The sequence below is a fragment of the Hydra vulgaris genome, chromosome 06 (assembly GCF_038396675.1).
Source record: "Hydra vulgaris chromosome 06, alternate assembly HydraT2T_AEP".
In the NCBI taxonomy this organism is placed as follows: Eukaryota; Metazoa; Cnidaria; class Hydrozoa; order Anthoathecata; family Hydridae; genus Hydra; species Hydra vulgaris.
Window position 1 is genome coordinate 57,869,373 of NC_088925.1, and position 18,296 is coordinate 57,887,668.

The 18,296-nt window shown below is 28.6% G+C and overlaps 1 protein-coding gene and 1 long non-coding RNA gene across 4 annotated transcripts; both read left to right on the forward strand.

Annotated features, from left to right (window-relative positions):
• Positions 1-914: 914 nt before the first annotated feature.
• Positions 915-11,480, forward strand: LOC136082016 (chitooligosaccharidolytic beta-N-acetylglucosaminidase-like). Of its 3 annotated transcripts, none has more exons than XM_065800543.1 (6): positions 915-976; positions 3,005-3,085; positions 3,860-5,069; positions 5,198-5,443; positions 7,576-7,722; positions 11,036-11,480. In XM_065800543.1, exons 1-6 carry the CDS (start codon positions 927-929, stop codon positions 11,261-11,263), a joined length of 1,962 nt encoding a protein of 653 aa, XP_065656615.1. In that variant the 5' UTR covers positions 915-926; the 3' UTR covers positions 11,264-11,480. The 3 variants fall into 3 exon arrangements, with proteins under 3 accessions (XP_065656615.1, XP_065656616.1, XP_065656617.1); XM_065800544.1 differs by having other exon boundaries at positions 959-1,235; positions 2,932-3,085; XM_065800545.1 differs by having other exon boundaries at positions 959-1,235.
• Positions 11,481-15,437: 3,957 nt separating this feature from the next.
• Positions 15,438-15,979, forward strand: LOC136081091 (uncharacterized). Its single transcript, XR_010638888.1, has 3 exons — positions 15,438-15,631; positions 15,730-15,786; positions 15,922-15,979. It is a non-coding gene; the product is annotated as an uncharacterized LOC136081091 (long non-coding RNA).
• Positions 15,980-18,296: the final 2,317 nt, after the last annotated feature.

Consider the following 18,296-nt stretch of genomic DNA (forward strand, 5'->3'; position numbering starts at 1 on the left):
TCAGCGGTGTTACTTTAAGTTTTCTTTTAGGACCTAATTTTTTTGTTATATATGTTAATGATTTGCCCGAAAAGAAAAATAGTTTTAGTAAAATGTATGTTTATAACTCAAAGATACTTACCAGAAATAAAAACGAATAAGACTGTGAACGACTCCAGGTTGATATAGATTGGATTACAAAATGGACAACAATATAAATGAAAAGTACTGCATCTTTTAGGAAATTTTAATTTACCATTAATTGATTACTATACAATTGACCTTAACATAACCAGAGATTTAACATCGGGTTACATCAACTGAACAAGATTTAGGTATAATATGTGATCTTAAATTCCACAAGCAAATACAAAAGTATCATACAAAGCTAATCGAATATTTGGAATTCTCAAGAAGAGAAATTAGATTTAGAGTACGCAATAAAAACATGATCCTATATTTTAAAAAATATCAAAATTTTAGAGAAAATTTAAAAACGTGCTTTAAGTGTGCAACACAACCTTTGTAACCTTAATTACTCAAATTGCTGTTCTGCCTTCAAATGCTTATCACTTGAAAGTAAGATGAAAATCCCTAAGTTACCCTATAGCTCATTCCTCGTCGATTAATGCTGTTGCCTGCATTAGCTCTTTTCCCAAAGATGAAAGCGCTGCGTTCTAAACTTAAATCTTATAGCTTCCGATTTGAACTTATTAGAGCCGAAGTTGGAACTGGAGGTATAGAGATTATTAAGTGAAACTCTGTAACATCCGTACTGTATACACTTCTTGTTTGTATTAATTAAATTTAGCATTTTTTTTTTTTTTTTTTACGAAAACAAATCAAATTTTTATTAGCAATTTCTAAGATTTAAGGATGTCTATCAAATACTTAAATTGTTTGCACAACAAAGTATATTTACAACTATACTGGTTGTTTACACAACAATGTATATTTGCAAGTTTCCCTCAACTTTGCTATTACGTTTTTTACAACTGTAAGTTTTTTACAAATTGCAAACCTTTGCATCATAATTTCAATAATAGTATAACTTAAAGTTATTTTAATGCTCAAGAAGTTTTTTAAATTTTATATGATAAAACATTGGTGACAAATATTATTTTCATAATGAAATGCGTAAATTAAACTTTATTCTGGAAATGGATGTGATATCTACAAATCATTGTTGATCATATATTTTAATTTTTGAAAAAGACAATAAATCGCGTAAACAAAACATTACTCTGGAAATTGAGGTGACATCTTCAATTAATTGCTGTTCATATATTTTATTTTTTTTAATAAAAAAATTTAAGAAAATGGCGATTAAACTTTTGCAACTTTTATGCAATTTAAGTTAAACGAGACATAAAAGTTTTTTAAAAAGTGTTATTAAAAAAAGGAACATTAATATATGTGCATGTGCATTTAATCAAATGTTTTTACATTAAGTTTAATAAATTTACATTAGGTTTGAATAAAGATGCTTAATAAATACGCATTTTGAATTTCTTTAATTAACAAAGCAAAAAAGAACTTTTTCCTCTCACACCCATATCTTAAAAAAAATATATAAAAACCGCATTATAAAATAGAATATACATTGGTAAACTTTTAATATATGGGTGACTAACCATGACCTAATTTCTCACAAACTTATCTTTGTTATTTATTAGTCATCTTTGCCTCGATTTTATTATAAATTCTTTAAACGTTATAAGTATTTTTAGTTTATATTTTTTTATTAGCTTGTGTTTTCATAACAACTGCAAGATGTAGGCTTGTGTTTTTATAACAACGGCAAGATGAGGCTTGTGTTTTCATAACAACGGCAAGATGTAGGCTTGTGTTTTTATAACAACGGCAAGATGTAGGCTTGTGTTTTCATAACAACGGCAAGATGTAGGCTTGTGTTTTTATAACAACGGCAAGATGTAGGCTTGTGTTTTCATAACAACGGCAAGATGTAGGCTTGTGTTTTTATAACAACGGCAAGATGTAGGCTTGTGTTTTCATAACAACGGCAAGATGTAGGCTTGTGTTTTTATAACAACGGCAAGATCTTGGCTTATGTTTTTATAATAGCTGCGAGAAAAATTCTTTAAATGCATTAAACGGCAGTTTTTGAAACTATGATTGTTTATAAGAAAAAATAATTTTGAATAAGTTGTAGAAAATTGTTTTATTGTTTTTGGGTACTTGAATTATAGTTCTCAAAAATGTATTAACTAAAAATTAAAAAAGAACTTCAAATATTTTGCAAAAAGGTCAAGAGCGGAGTTGGTTTTCAAACATGCTCATTGGCTCTCAATCTGACATAAGATTTGGATTGTAAATGGATGTAAAAATCACATTCTATGGCTGAAATAGGCAAGTAGTGTAACGCACATTATTAAATCTGAAGTCGTGCAATCAACTTTGAACTCATTCAGCCGACTCAAGGCGCGCGATAGCGGCACGCGGGTTTACTAAATTAACTAAAAAATTTATCTAATCAGGATTTTAATTTTTGTTTAAGACGCGCGATGAACTGACTTTATTTTTTATTAACTCTCAAATAATCTTTGTTGCAAAAATGTGAGCTGATTATAGAGAAAATCCTATTTGTTATTTTATTAGCTAGTTTTTTTCTTCAGAAAAGCAGCAATATGAAAACTTGCATATGTATATATACGAAAATATATATATATATATACATATATATATATATATATATATATATAAACATATATATATAAATATATATATATATATATATATAAAATTGCCGAAAAAAGTAATATTTATTTAAATAAATTTATATAAAGTAAGTTGACGAACTACTGCTGTATGAAATTCCAAAATCTATATAATATATAAATGATTTTTGCGCAATTATGCAATTTAATTTCATTCAAAAATACACAAAACAATTAAAATACATAACAGTTGTCTGTTCCAATGTTTTCATAGGCTGATTAAATAACGCCAGAGTATAAGTGTTGACCAATTAAATGCAATTATAGTACGCACTAAACCATTTTAGAGCGATTCTAACAATGATTGGAGTAGGCGTTTTGCTTTGGGTCTTACTTGCTTCAAGCCATGCACAGCAAAAGTGTTCCAGGTAAATCTTTTGTTTAACAACCAATAATTTAAATTTTTACACTTCAAAATGTATTCCTGAAAGTAATAGTTTTGTTATGAAAATAATGAAACATTTTCACAAATAACAATATAAAAGTTTAATATATTTTTAATGTTTAGTTTGAGAAATTATTTGAATTAATTTAGTTTAAGTAAACTAGGGCATGTTAGTTAAGTTTTAAGTAAGTTAGGTCATGCTAGTCCGTTAGATTGTTAAATTGTAGCAGTTAAGTAATTTTCTCCGTTGAAAAGTTTAGTTGAAAAATATTATGTGTTTAATTTAGTTAAGTGTTAAGTTTAGTCTAAGTTAATTTCTCGATTGCTGGGCTTGTGGTCAACCAATATTGAGCATTTTTGACACCCAAAACAAGGTATATGCTATTATTTCTAAATTGTAGTTCTGACTTGTGTGAACACTTGAAATAAAAAAGAAAAACGAATGACATCATTGAATGAACTTTTTATTGACTGTTTATAAAAACAACTTTGAGAAAAAATATTGTTTTTTTATAAACCGGCAGGAACCCAAACGGGAACGGGGGTGGGGGGAAACCCGGGTACACGCCCGTTCGTTCGACGGCAATTTTACGTTTTTCAAAAGCCTTGCTATTTACCAGTGATCATCAAGTCATATGGTGTGATGTTAATTATAAGCCAGTAATATTAGTTACCATTTAGTGATAAACTTAATAGTATGATATTTATTATTAATTTATGTTATAGCAGTTGATGTAAAATAGTTTCTTTGCTTTAGAAAAAACTCTGTCTGGACTTGGGTGTGCCAGAAAAATACGTGTGTGAAGGTGGATTCTGAAGCATTTGAAAGCACTGTTGAACTTGATACCTGTAAGTTGACATGCGGGTCAAGTTCTATGCTCTTTCCGAAACCATCTGGCAAAGCAACATTTGGAAATGAAACAGTTCCATTCTTTCCTACTAAAATTTTTCTTAACAAAATTTTTTGCGCATCAAAAGTATGTGATCCAACAACCACTTTTTATATAAATGCAGCTTTTAACAGATTTCAAAATCAAATTCAGGAGACTTATACTCGGTTGAGCAAAGTTCCAACCATTGCTAATGATGTCAACACTTGCATTGACGAAACAAAGAATCGACAATTTTCAGTTACCATAAATCTGAAGTCAAAGTACGAACGTTTAACTTTGGAAACAGATGAAAGTTATTCTCTTACTATCACATCTTCAAGTAAACAGATTGACGCAGTAATTACTGCAAAAACCTTTTATGGTGCACGCCATGGCCTTGAAACAGTAAGTCAACTTACTGCTTATCTTCGATCCCATAATTCAATGCAAGTTGTGAACAATGTAAACATTGTTGATGACAAGCCTGCGTATAAATATAGAGGACTTATGTTAGACACCAGCAGAAACTACTTTTCTGTTGACAGTATTTTACGTTTAATTACAGCAATGTCTTATAACAAGATGAACACACTTCATTGGCATATTACTGATACGCACAGCTTTCCGATTGAAATCAAGTCTGTACCACAGCTTCTTCAGTATGGCTCATATAGCCCAACGCGTATTTATACTCACTCGGATGTACGTAAAATAGTTGACCATGCAGCAGTTCACGGTGTCAGAGTTTTACCAGAGTTTGATCAACCCGCACATTGCGGTGAAGGATGGGAATGGGGTCCTAAAGCTGGACTTGGCAATTTAGCAGTGTGCGTTGACAAAGAACCCTGGCAAAAGTACTGTGTTGAACCACCTTGTGGACAGTTGAATCCTACAAACAATCATTTGTATAATGTACTTGGAAAAATTTATAAAGAGTATTTCGACTTGTTTAACCCAGATATTTTCCATGCTGGTGGAGATGAGATTAATATAAATTGTTGGAATACAACGTCAGAAATAACTGATTGGTTACATAAGAATTATAAAGGAGTTGGGGAAAATGAGTTTATGAAAATGTGGGGAATGTTTCTACAGGTAAGTAAAATCAAACGCGAACCAAAAAATTTTCTCAATAGCTTATATATAAATAAGTAATAAGCGTATAACAGTTATTGATCTTAAATATAATTTTTGATTGTTTAAAAATTTGAGGAATTCTTTAGAAATCATCTCAAAAGATTTTCGAAGCCAATGCAAATAAAGAGCTTCCATTGATTCTGTGGACTAGTAAAATGACGTCAATAAACTACTTAAATAAATATATGGATCCAAAAAAACACATCGTTCAAATTTGGACAGCATCGACTGATAATGAGCTTCAATCAATTGTTGAAAGTGGATTTAAAACAATATTTTCTACTTATGATACATTATACCTGGATTGTGGTTACGGAAACTGGTTAGTCGAGGTAAGCTAAAACTGGTGCTTTTTTTTAAACGCATATTAAAATAAACTTCAAATTTTTTTCCAACAGGTTAAAGTCTGTTACTCACTTATTTTATAAAATCTTTAGACGTTTTACATTTTAAGTAATAGCTTGCATAACTGTAAAACTGTAAACAAAAGTTTACTGCGAATTATATCAAGACATTTTTCAAGACAAAATTTTTTTTGTAGGATAGAACAAATAGATATTTTGGGAATCGTACGCAAGGAATGGACCAAATAAAATATCTTTCTCAATATCCTTATAAATCTTTCAGCAATCTTTTGACAAATCATTTGTGTTTTACAAGTATTGATGGTTTTCCACAAAAAAAATAATCAAACTTTTTAGATGTTTTTAGTTCAATGAAAAAATTCCGCTTAAAGTCTACTATAACCATAGAATAGCCATGATGTCATGCGTGTCATGCGTGTCTTTTTAAAACAAGTTTAACCATTAGTAACAACAAAAGTCTTTATTAAAACCTTTTTTTTTTCGTTCATAAAATAAGTTAGGGTGGTAGTTGTTCTTCTGCTACCTTGTTTGATACTTTAGTTCAAGAAACTGGAAAATTGGTTTCCTTTGTGTCTGGGAGCATCTTTTGCAGCTTCTTTCTGTTTTCTAGACTGAAACCGCAGCTTCCTAGACCACATCATTGGTAACCACGAGCAATATATAAGAGTGATTGGCGGTGGCAATAAATATAGTGATTTTACAACCAAAGTTTCTTCGCGTTTTTTTTATGCTTAAAATTTTAGTATAAATTATGTTTTATTTTAAAAACGGAAATATTTTATTTTTAATTTTTCAAATTCGACTTAAAATAAAGAATTTAAAAAAAAGGTAGAGGCATCCACAGTTATGGCAGCTCTTAAGATCTTCTTTATATTTTCTTCACTTACAGCAATGATCAGTTTTCTCGATCTTAAATTCGTTCTCTAAATTAGCTCCAGAAGTACGAGGAATAAATTCAACTAAAATATTACCAGTTAGTGCAAATAAACCATTTTACTCAAGTAAACTAGCGTGGATAAAACTAATTGAATTTTAAAATTCATTGAGTAGTGTAGATCTTTTATTAATGTTTCATCCAACAACAAAACTTGTTTATGCAAATATTATTGCTAACTTTTTGCACGCATGTTTGTATTCTCTAAATTAGGATATATTATTCAGAAATTTGTGTTACCTAAGGATTTAAAACATATTTTCATATAAAAAAAATTTGAAAAATATTGTATTTAAAACTTTTTTTGTTATAATTCGCATCAAGTTCAAGCACAAAAACTTTTTATTATTATTATTTTTTTCTTCAAGTTGTTATTTATTTCTTATTTATTTGTTTTTTTAATTAATTTTTTTATATTTTATGCTATCTTTTTTGAAGAATTAAACAAATGCTTATTAGTTTTTTATTTAATGATTTAATGATTTCAATGTAAAGTTATTTTTATGACGACTTTTTCCAATTTTTTTCAATAAAATTTTTCAATAAGTGCAACCATTTTTATTATTTTGAATGTGGCTAATAGTAAAATGTAAAAATTTTATTATAAAAAAAAAATGTTTTTCAAAAAATTCCAGAAAAAAGTAATTTTAAAAAGACTCTTTTGATAGTTTATTACACTACTGGTGGACTCATTTTACTCCATGGGGTAGAAAGAGATTACATTCCATACTTTATTTCTAAAAAATTTATTACGTGGAAGTATCACCAAAATGCTAAAAATTGGAAAATTGCATTTAGTATCAAACTTTTCTACGGCTCAAACAGTGTTGAACTTGAAATGTTCTTTCCAGCAAGCTCAAAAAAGTATTAAACTTGACGTATTTTTTAGATGCTCAAAAAACATTTTTGATGTATTCTAGACACCTCATCAGTGACATTTCATAGGTGACACTTCATCGATGAAGTGTCACTGCAGTGACTCAATGATGACATTTAAACAGTGACATTTTATTAGTTACACTTTGTTAGTGACATTTCATCAGTGATAGCATATACATGAGAAAGATTATTTTTAAAATATTTTGTTAAAGTTTTTATCAGAATAGAAAAATAGCATGAAAGCTATTAAAGATAATAGATAAAAGTATAATTTTTATATTTTTAGGGTAACAACTGGTGTTCACCATACAAAGATTGGAAGCTTTTATACGGTAATGATCCTGTTAGGATACTTAAATCATTCAACGTCACAGTGACTGATAAAATAAAAGACAGTATATTGGGTCAAGAGTCTGCAATGTGGTCTGAACAGGTATTACAGTTACTTATTTTATGTATGTGTTTTATTCAAATTCTAAAATTCTCATGTTATTAAAAAGTAATTAGTTACAGGCGCTACCCTATCCACTTTAATAACAATGTAATTTGGTTCTCTTTTTCCCAATTGACTTGTTGGAGTCCAAATGTAGGTAGCGTCTAAATTTTATTCTTAACTGAACATTATTTTAAATTTTTTTTTCATCAAAATTATTTTAATAAAAAAAAAAAGCTAAAACAAGATTCCCGATAAAATTATGACTCGAGAGTGTGAGAGAGAGAGATAGAGAGAAAGAGAGAGAGAGAGGGAGAGAGAGGGAGAGAAAGAGAAAGAGAGAGAGAGAGAGAGAGAGGGAGAGAGAGAGCAATTTTAATAAGGAACATATCATATAACACATCACAACACTAACTATTATTAAATTTGTGATGTTCAAATATATGTATAAATATATATATATATGTATATGTATATATATATATATATATATATATATATATATATATATATATATATATATATATATATATATATATATATATATATATATATAACATTTAAATTGGTGCAAAATTTAACTTTTTTTATTTAATTTATTATAATAACTAAAATAATATTAAAATTTAACGAATACTATTAACATTGTGATGATAAAAACATTAGGAAACTAGTATTTATGTGTTATTATTATACTATAAATAAATAGTTTTTTAATTCATTTTATACAATAGTCTTACAACAGATAATTAATGGAAATAAATGCAAATTATAAAAATTATGTTAGCTTCATTTATTATTTCTAAATACTATATTAATGTTAGTCTACAAAGTTAAAATCAATTTAGAGCATCGTTATTAGTTCTTTTGCAATTCGCACGTCCACCTCTGTCGCTCGAATTTATAAAATAGGTGGTCAAAGCTTGTTCAATAAATAGGTTCTCAGCATTACAATGCTTTTTTCTTACACTTTCTAAAGAGAAATATGATAAAATGATTACTTTTTTTTACCTAAATCATAGGGTTATCTATGCATAATGATGTCAGATGATGACCCCGTTTATTGAGCATAATCCTCCTTTATCAAACTCAATCAATTTTTTGCCATCTTCCATTGAAAATGATGTCAGTTTTTGTTATCATATTATGATGGTATATATGAATTGTTAATATAATATTAAAAATGCATATACCAATAACTTTTTTCTGGTTTAATTATACATTTATTTTAAACAGTACTTCATTGAAGTAAAAAAAAAACATAAATTGTTCTTTCAGATAAGCAAGCTTATTTCTGAATTTAAATTGTTTTTCCTATGATCCTCTACTCTATTTCTCTCCTGTACAGTTTTAAGCAACAAAAGAAATAAGTTTTTAAACCACATTGTTGATGTAAATACCTCTAAAACATGCTCATAGATTCAATTGACATAGTTTTGGTCTTAACATCTCCTCCCCATTGTCAATTATTGTCAAAATTTTAGGCTGACACTGCCCCTTTATCTACTGGCATCATATATGGATGACCCCTTAGCCTAAATGTTAAACATATATATATATATATATATATATATATATATATATATATATATATATATTATATATATATATATATATATATAAATATATATATGTATATTATTTTTACCTTTATTTACGACACCATTTGATATATAACAAAACCTTACAAAGCTTACAATAATTCAGTTAAAATTCAATCTGAGTTATTGAAACGTAATAAATTCAACATCACTAGAAAAGCAAAGCTGTCGTCATTTAAAATGAAAGGGTGTTTTCAAAATATGTTGAAATTAAAATTAAGTTACTAATAAAATCACGTTGTACAATGATAAACATTCTCACTGTAGTAAGAATTAGTACTAATTAACAAATTTGAACAAATGAACAAATAAATATAAAATAGTGAAAAACAATGAATAAAAATAAGAACTTTAACTTGAACTTTAACTAAATCTTGAATTTGAACTAATTGGTGCTAATTTGTTCAAGTATAACCTTAAAAAATAAGTTTATATAATAAATTATATGTATAAATAGTTATACATATAGTTAACTATTAAGAGTTATATGTATAACTATATGCATTTTAAAGCATATTATTTTTTTTATATAACACTTTAGATCATATTACTTTGAAAACTGGAACCAGAGGCTTTATTCTTAATAACACTGTGGTACTCCAGATTAAAAATTAAAAACTTTCGGTAAATATCCTGTTTTTGTTCTTCAATGTAGTTCGTAAGTCCCTTTAGTCTTAAGGACCTTATTATATCTAAACTTAAAAGTTTTAGAGCCTAAAAAAAGTTACAGAAAACCATCTCTCTCCGAAAAACTTCAGGTTTGAAATTCAAAGTATTCCCAATTTTCTTTTATAATTAAGAAAATTGGGAATTCTTTGACTTTCAAACCTGAATTTTTTTTGTGGGACACTGCAATGTCCCATGCATGCATGCTTGGTTTTTGACAACATTCGAACTTGCACCAGTTAATTGCTTGCTAATAATATACTCAAGAACTATATTCAAATAACTATTATATTATTCTAATATGTCTATTTGCACAAATCTTAATCTTATTTCTACAAAGAAAGATAAACATTACTTGTGGTATTTACATACTTGCTATCCATTCTCTAAAATAATATAAAATATATTTACACAATATAAATGTAGTCTCGCCGCAAGGCAATGCCGATTTTAAAATTTAAATTTTTTTTGTTTCCAGCCTTCAAATAAATTCCCATGTAAATCCCACAAGAAACACGCGTGGGATTTCCCTTGTGAGTAAATACCATATGGTTTCCACATGTAACCCATGTGGGCTTATCCGCATGGGTTTACATTGACAAGTTGCCATAGGGATGCCTCATGGGAAAATCCGTCCCACGTAAATCCCATTAATCGCGGTTTTATTTTTCACTTTGCTTATTTAAATAAAGAAAAAAAGTACAAGCTAGCGTTCATTTTATACCTATTTTAAAAGATATAAGCTTTTTTCATTTATTAATTATTTTAGAATCTTTTTTTGTTAGGAATTCTTCAATCAAATATTTTTTCTTTTATAATTTTCTAGCAGAAATTTGGGCAATTTATATACAAATTGCGAAGAATATTATTAAGGAAGACTTAGCTTATCTCATAAACTTAGAATTTTATTAATGAAAGACTAGGTTTATCTCCTAAAACTCAGAATAATTTTAATCGTAGACTAAGTTTATCTTATAAAATTTTAATATGAACGAATATTTTGTCAAATTTTACATCAATAATAAAATACCATGTTTTTTATGTAGGTTGATGAATATACGTCCGAGGGAAAAATATGGCCAAGAACAGCTGCACTTGCCGAACGACTTTGGACGAACCCATCACACGATTGGCGTGATGCTGAATATCGATTAATTTTTCACAGAGAAAGATTAGTTGAAAGAGGAATCCAAGCAGATGCTTTGCAACCTTTATGGTGTTTACAAAATGCTGGCCATTGCTATTATGACCCAAATATTCAAGGAGAACACTAATAAGTAAAACCACTTCGTCCCATCATCTCACATAACAGTGACCGTATTTTCATTTTTCATCTTTAAATTAAAAAAGTTTATTAACTTTTCTAAATAACTTTTTTTTTTATTCTTTGCTAGATAAACAATAAACATCTTTTGTATTATGTTGTCATTTACAACTGCACTGAGAAAAATGTTTTTATCAACTACGCAAAAATTACAATTTCAATATAAAGTATTGTTTGTTTTTCTTAATCTATTGTATAATTTATTTTTTGAGAGCTAAGCTAGTTATTCAGCAAATATCTCAATTCTAAACTATTCAAAAATCTTTTTGAATATTCATGAGCGAGCGCGCGTTATATGCGTAACCACGCAACAATCTATTGAAAGATAAATTCATAAAGCTTATCATGCATGCAACTGATGCAATATATTTGTACTTCATGCGAATTGGTGGCCAAAAATAATTTTTAAAAAATTACTTTTTTTCAAAAAACTTTTATCTTCTTGTTTTTAAAGAAGCAAAACTAACTTTTTTTCTTAAAACATCGACGCTACGTTTAGGAACAATATTAGCTTATTGTTGAAAAAAAAAATAGATCTAAAAAAAAATAGAAAGGTTTTTATTTAAGTAATACTTTAAATAAATAATAAAAAGTAAAGTAGTAATAAGTAAAATAATAAATAAATGAAAATTTTCAAGCTTTTTGGACCCAATTAACAGGTTTTAGGGTTAGGGACGCCAGCTTTTTGCCATGGCATTTACTATATTATTAACTATTAATTATATTTTGTTAAAATATGAAGGTAACTTATGACCTTTACAGATCTAACCTGTAAAACTGTGTTAAAGTCCAAAAGAACAAAAAATAAAAAAATTTCGCCGTTCGACAATAATTACAATAAAAAAATAAAAAATTTATATGACAGGGGCAAAAAGAAGACTTTCGTTGTCTTATCACTAAGCCCCGTAATATATACCATACATAGCATAGCTTCAAAAAACCGTGTAAGATAATACAAAATCTTTTAAGGTAGTATGGTCAAAATTCTAAAATCGTTTTTTTTAACCAAGCAATATTTATTTTTTCATACAATATTAAAAAACTGCATAAAACATAAAAAAAATCAAAATTTTACATTTGGACCCAAATTTTAGGTTGCGAAACCTAAAAAAGTTAAAAGGCGCTGCGATAAATATTGAGACAAAGGTAGGTGCTATAAAACTCAAACTTTCAGTGTTTACTTGTAATATATTAAGGAACTCATGCAAGCAAAATTATAAAGTTAGCTTAAAGCACCAAGGAGATACAGTATGTATCAAAATTACAAAGCACCATAACAAGTAGTTCTCAAGTTATTTATCGCACTGTGCTCAAAAATGTCATTCTGAGAAAACAGCAATGTTTTAAATTGCTGTTTTCTACTTTCTGTTTTAAAGTTCTGTTTTAAAGTTCTGTTTTAAACTACTTTCTGTTTTAAAGAAAAAAACAAGTTAAAATATAAAATAAACTCTGATTTTATTTCTAAAGATTTCTAATCACTCTTCAATGTATTAGCTAACAACAATTTTAATAAACTAAGTTTATAATGAGTTTTAATTAATTTTTAAAGTACCATAAAGAGGTTAGTATCCTTGTTAAGAAAAATATAAAAATTTTGAACTAAAAAAAAGTTTTTTTTAAAAAAGTAAAAAAATTATGATAACCAAATTAAAATTTTTAAAACAAATAGTTATATTAATTGAAAAATAGTATAAAAACACTTAAAACATCCAGGGCCATAAGCTGTTCCTTTACTTTCTTCATCTTGATCACTAAAACCTTATTGTTTTGCCCTTATTTGTTTCCGACGTTGCTTTACCTCATCAGTCAGTTTTTTTGCAATATTTTTAATTTTTTGACTATCTCTTTGATTGCAAATTGTAATGCAGTTTTTCCCAGGATTTATACCAAGCACTAAATAAACATTCAACATACCAGCCAACATACAATTCTTTATTGAAATTGAAAACAGCTGATGCTGCACTTATCTCTAAAGCAGTTTGCCCCACATAAACATCTTTTGGACACCGTTTCCAAATTATTGCATTCAAGGCTTCATTATTGGTTTGAGTTTTTCCATGAATGCACTTTTTTAACAAGCTTTCATTTGATAAATCTATGAATACTGGTCTCTGATATCAAGAGGCAGTCCAGGTTTTTCTTTATAAACTTTTGTTTTATTAATTTTATCTGCTTGGTATTTGCACCAAGTATTATTAGTTTGAGGACACATAGCATGTCTTACATCAGAAGATGCAATGAACTATTACAGCTCCTATAGCTTTTTTTAGTTCATAAACAGATTTCCCACAACATTGACAAACCGCAATTCCAAAATAATTTTGTAACTTGTTAATTTTTTTGTCCGTAAGACGACCAACACCCCCTATTTTTTTACGATCACTAAATAAGCTTTTATTAGTTGCTTTTAATTTTCTTACCCTTGCTCCAACTCTTTTTTGAATATGACCTACACATTCAAGCTTAATTATTTTTTTTCCACCATATGGATTCTGTTTTTGAATGACTGAAAATGGTTTAGAGTCACCATCTCCAAGATAATTCATGTACCAAGATCTAGCAAATCCGATATGATTAAGGTGACAGTCATTTTTATGTTTTTGCATAAACTCTTCATATTCATCAGAGTTAAACTTATCCTCTCAGAGTTCACAAGCTTTACATTTTTTTGTGCGAACTTGATAGTCAAGGCATTTTCCTGTATCAACTGCAATAACAGTTACTAGACCATTTAAGAAGTTATGTCCTCGTTTCTGCCATGTACAATCACAAGAAACAGTAATATCTGAAATTCCAGTATCATCATCTCTCATTTTAAACTCAAGTGCAGCATTAATCATTGATTGTGTTGCAATATATTTATATGACAGCAATATTTTATTTTGAACATCATTAAATGTGGCTTTTTGAATTGGAGGAAGTTTAAAAAACTACATAGTTTTTCTAATGCACTATGCCCTTTCCCAATTTCACGCATCGCAACTACTGAACGTAAATTTATATCAAAAGACTTTCCGGAAATTTTACTTGGAACTTTTTCAGAAATTTTACTTGGAACTTTTTCACAAGTATAGAACTTTGTTTTCCAAGAACACTTAGTGCAACTCAATAGCAACAAAGAACTTAAACCTTTTTTATTTTTATGATCTATATTAATATTGATTGACTTGCTCTCACAGTTAGGGCATGTTCCAACTAATTTAAGAATTTGTACAATTATATCAAGATCAATTAAAACATAATTAAAGTCGTTTTTATTACTTTGAGGTTGTAGAATAGGTTCATTATTGGCAATAACATTGCTAGTTGATGTTGTGAAATTAGGTAAAATGCTTAAGTTATTTCTGTCAATTAATGACAATTCTTTGGTTGCAGAAGTATCTTCATTTTGAGGAAAAATTCCCAAACTTGATTTTTTTGAAGTGCTTTTTCTTTTTTAAAAAACTCTTGAGGCACCAAATTTTCTTCTTCTTAATGTTAGCGATTCCACGGCTTAACAAAAAACATTTGACGTTTGACAAAAAACACGTAATTTTCATAAACTTATATCTTTTTGTATGGTTAAGCCAGCGCCTTGAGGTTTTTTGCATCAGTTAGTGTTACTCAATCTCTTTCTAACCATATATAGAAAGTACTAAGTTTTGTATGGCTTCATTTATATATTACCCATATCTTGAGACCACTTTTCATAAAAAAACTTGCCGCGGGAACGTTATTTTAAAACGAAGCTTTTAAAGGTAAGGATTCCTTAGAACTTAAACACATCTAATTCTTATGAAACTTTCCATATTTATTAAGAAAAGGACGAGGAATCTAATGGAATCAGGACGTTTTTTAACATTTATACAAAAAATTTTAGTTCTCAGCGTTTAAAAACTTCAAGGTTGATTTATATAGAAAAAAAAGTGTTTTTGAAAAACGTCCAGGTGGAAATTGCAAGTTTAGCCTTTCCTCTATTTAAAACAAGTCTTTATTTAAGTTTACCTAAAGAACTGGTACTAAGGATTTGCATATATAAATTGTGTGTGTATATATATGCTTTTCTTCGCGTATTTAATGACGTTATATGTTTTGATTTTTGCGTTTGTTTTGGTTAAATAATGAAAATTATATTGAAAGTGAAAGTATAGTTCTTAAAATTTTAATCAAATGAAAATAAATCTTTTACTTTTTCCCAGGTAAAAGGTCTGCATTCTTCAAGAAAGTTAAAATCTTGATTTTTACTATTTTAACTACAGGTTGCTCTTATTTAAACTGTTTTTTTCAAAACAAAAACCTAAAAATAGTATTCAACAGAAGCTTACGAAAATGGAGTTGTGTAAGAAATTCTTTATTTCTTTTTATATTTGCCTCTATTTGTTTTTTGCTTAAATACTATGAAATCTTGTAATAATTATTTTAATTCCTTTTTTTTAGGTGTTGACATTAACAGTAGTCTCACCAAAATGGTTGCTCCATCTATAAGTCAAGAAAGTAAGTCAAAATTATAAATTAGGAATACTGTAGCACAACTTTTTTTCATTTTAATAATTCTATTTATTGAAACCAAAATAATCCACCCCTTATTTTTCTTTATGTCACTTAAATTAAGTTTACTTTTAATTTTAGTCTCTGACACTGTTTTGGATTATCTAAATATTAATGGAGGCATTGTATCCCTCGAATCTTTTAGTATTTTTTACATCCTTGTTTAAATACCCTATATCTAGAGTTATGCTGATCAAGTGCCTTCAAAAGTCAAAAGATTTCATTGCAAAATTATATCGTGCCAAAAATTTTGATTTAACAAAGTATTTTTTAAGCTCTGCTTTATCTTTTATTGGTGCTTTTCCGGATGTTGTTGGTTTGTCACCTTTTGATGCTTGTTCTACCCCAACTTCTATCCACAATAGTGAAATTGTTCCAAATCAAATTACTGTTTTTGTATCTTCTGATTTAAACTTGCAAATTGCTAATGATGATTTTTTGTGTTCTGTTACCCCAAACTCTGTTGTATACACCTCTTTAGGAAATGATTCTGAAAATTTTCTTCTTGATGCACAAGTTAATGAAGTGAATCTGCCAGTTTCCAATTTAGATAAAAAACTACCTATATTATCAGATGATTTGACCTATCAAATAAAAACATACAAACAGAGAATTAATCATCTTAAATTACAAAATAGACAAATTAATGAAAGATGTAATGAATACAAAAGAAAATATCAAGCAATCTTGTCAAAATATAATGTCAGAAATGTCAATAAAAGAGAAGTTAGAAAGGATTGTAGGATTAACCAATTGTTGCAAAAAAATTTTAGATTAGAAAAAGAAATTGATTTGGCTAGAAAACGTTCACAATCAGATCGACAAAAGGCATGGTATTTTAAGAAAAAAATTGAAAACACTGTTTCAAAAACATCTGATGAAACGAATGATTCAATCTTAATGGAGAGTTTAAATTACTTTGAAAATCTTTCAGAAGAGCTGAAGGAAAGAGTTGACTTTTTTGAAAAAAATGTAATTGATGTTTTTGAAGGAGGTAGATATAATGATGAAATTCGTTCAGTATATTATGACCTTTTAAGTAAAAATGTTTCTGTTAACAATCTTGAATCTGTTATCAGAACTGTACAACAAAAAATGGCTGGAATTTCATGTGGCACACTTCCAAAAAAATCTTTGCCTGCTGAATTTTTAGTGAAATGAACCTTTTATCAAAAGCTCAGGTTAGAGAGGCTATATTGAATAGTACACACAATGTTCTTCATACAGATGGCACAAAGTATAATTTTAAAGAGATTGGTAGTTTTCAAGTCACAATGTCATCTGGAAGCTACACGTTTGGGATAAAAGATATGTTTTCAGGCGAGGCACAATTTTATTTTGGAGAGCTAAAAAATTTACTACTACGATATGTCTCAAATATTTTCTCCTGAAAAGGAAAATGAGGATGATCTTCGATATGAGGATGATCTTCGGAAGCTTATTTTTTCGTTCAAATCTTTGATGACAGATCGCACCATAGTTAATTCAAGTTTTTTTAACCAATTTAAACATTGGAGAGAAGCAATTTTGCCTTTTGTTGTTGAAAACTATGATTGACTTCCTTTAAATGAAAAATTAAAAATTTCTCAAATGCATCATGTTTTTTGTGGCTTACATGTTATCCATAATTTAGGAATATATGCAGAAAAAGCAATCATAGAATGGGAAAAAGTGGTTGAGCAGGAAGGTAGTATTCATGGTGGTTTTATAAATTCTCAAAACTCACGTACCTTTGATATTTTGTATGAACTTTCAAAACTTACAAGCTATAGACATGGCGATCAATGGAACAGGAAAGCTGATGAATGGAGGGCATTTTTGCGTAAAAAGTTTTCAAAAAATTTTACGGTTTCATGGTTTTATAGGTGTATCTACAAGCCGTTATATGAATACCTGTCTTCTGTTCACCTCTGCAGCGGTGTTGATCTACCGATACATAATTATTTGTATGTTTGTGTATACGCACCCGTAAGTCATTATATCTATGTTTGTGTTTATGTACCTGTCAGTCATTTTGTGTATGTTTGTGCTCTGTTGGACCTCTGGAGTGGTGTTGACTCACCCTTAAGTCACTATATGTATGTTTGTGTTTATGTACCCGTCAGTCATTATGTGTATGTTTGTGTTCTGTTGGACCTCTGGAGAGGTGTTGACGCACCCGTAAGTTACTATATGTATGTTTGTGTTTATGTACCCGTCAGTCATTATGTGTATGTTTGTGTTCTGTTAAACCTCTGGAGAGGTGTTGAAGCACTCGTAAGTCACTACATGTATGTTAGTGTTTATGTACCGGTTAGTCATTATGTGTATGTTTGTGTTCTGTTGGACCTCTGGAGCGGTGTTGACGCACTCGTAAGTCACTATATGTATGTTTGTGTTTATGTACCCGTCAGTCATTATGATGTATGTTGTTGTGATGTTATTGTTGTGATGTTTTGTGTTAATAGACAACTTGG

Bases quoted from the DNA above. Each gene is read 5' to 3' on its own strand.
- LOC136082016 (XM_065800543.1), top strand. From the start codon at position 927: ATGTATATTTGCAAGTTTCCCTCAACTTTGCTATTACGTTTTTTACAA. The intron at 5,070-5,197 runs GTAAGTAAAATC...GGAATTCTTTAG, and splicing joins TGTGGGGAATGTTTCTACAG to AAATCATCTCAAAAGATTTT. The intron at 7,723-11,035 runs GTATTACAGTTA...TTTTTTATGTAG, and splicing joins CTGCAATGTGGTCTGAACAG to GTTGATGAATATACGTCCGA.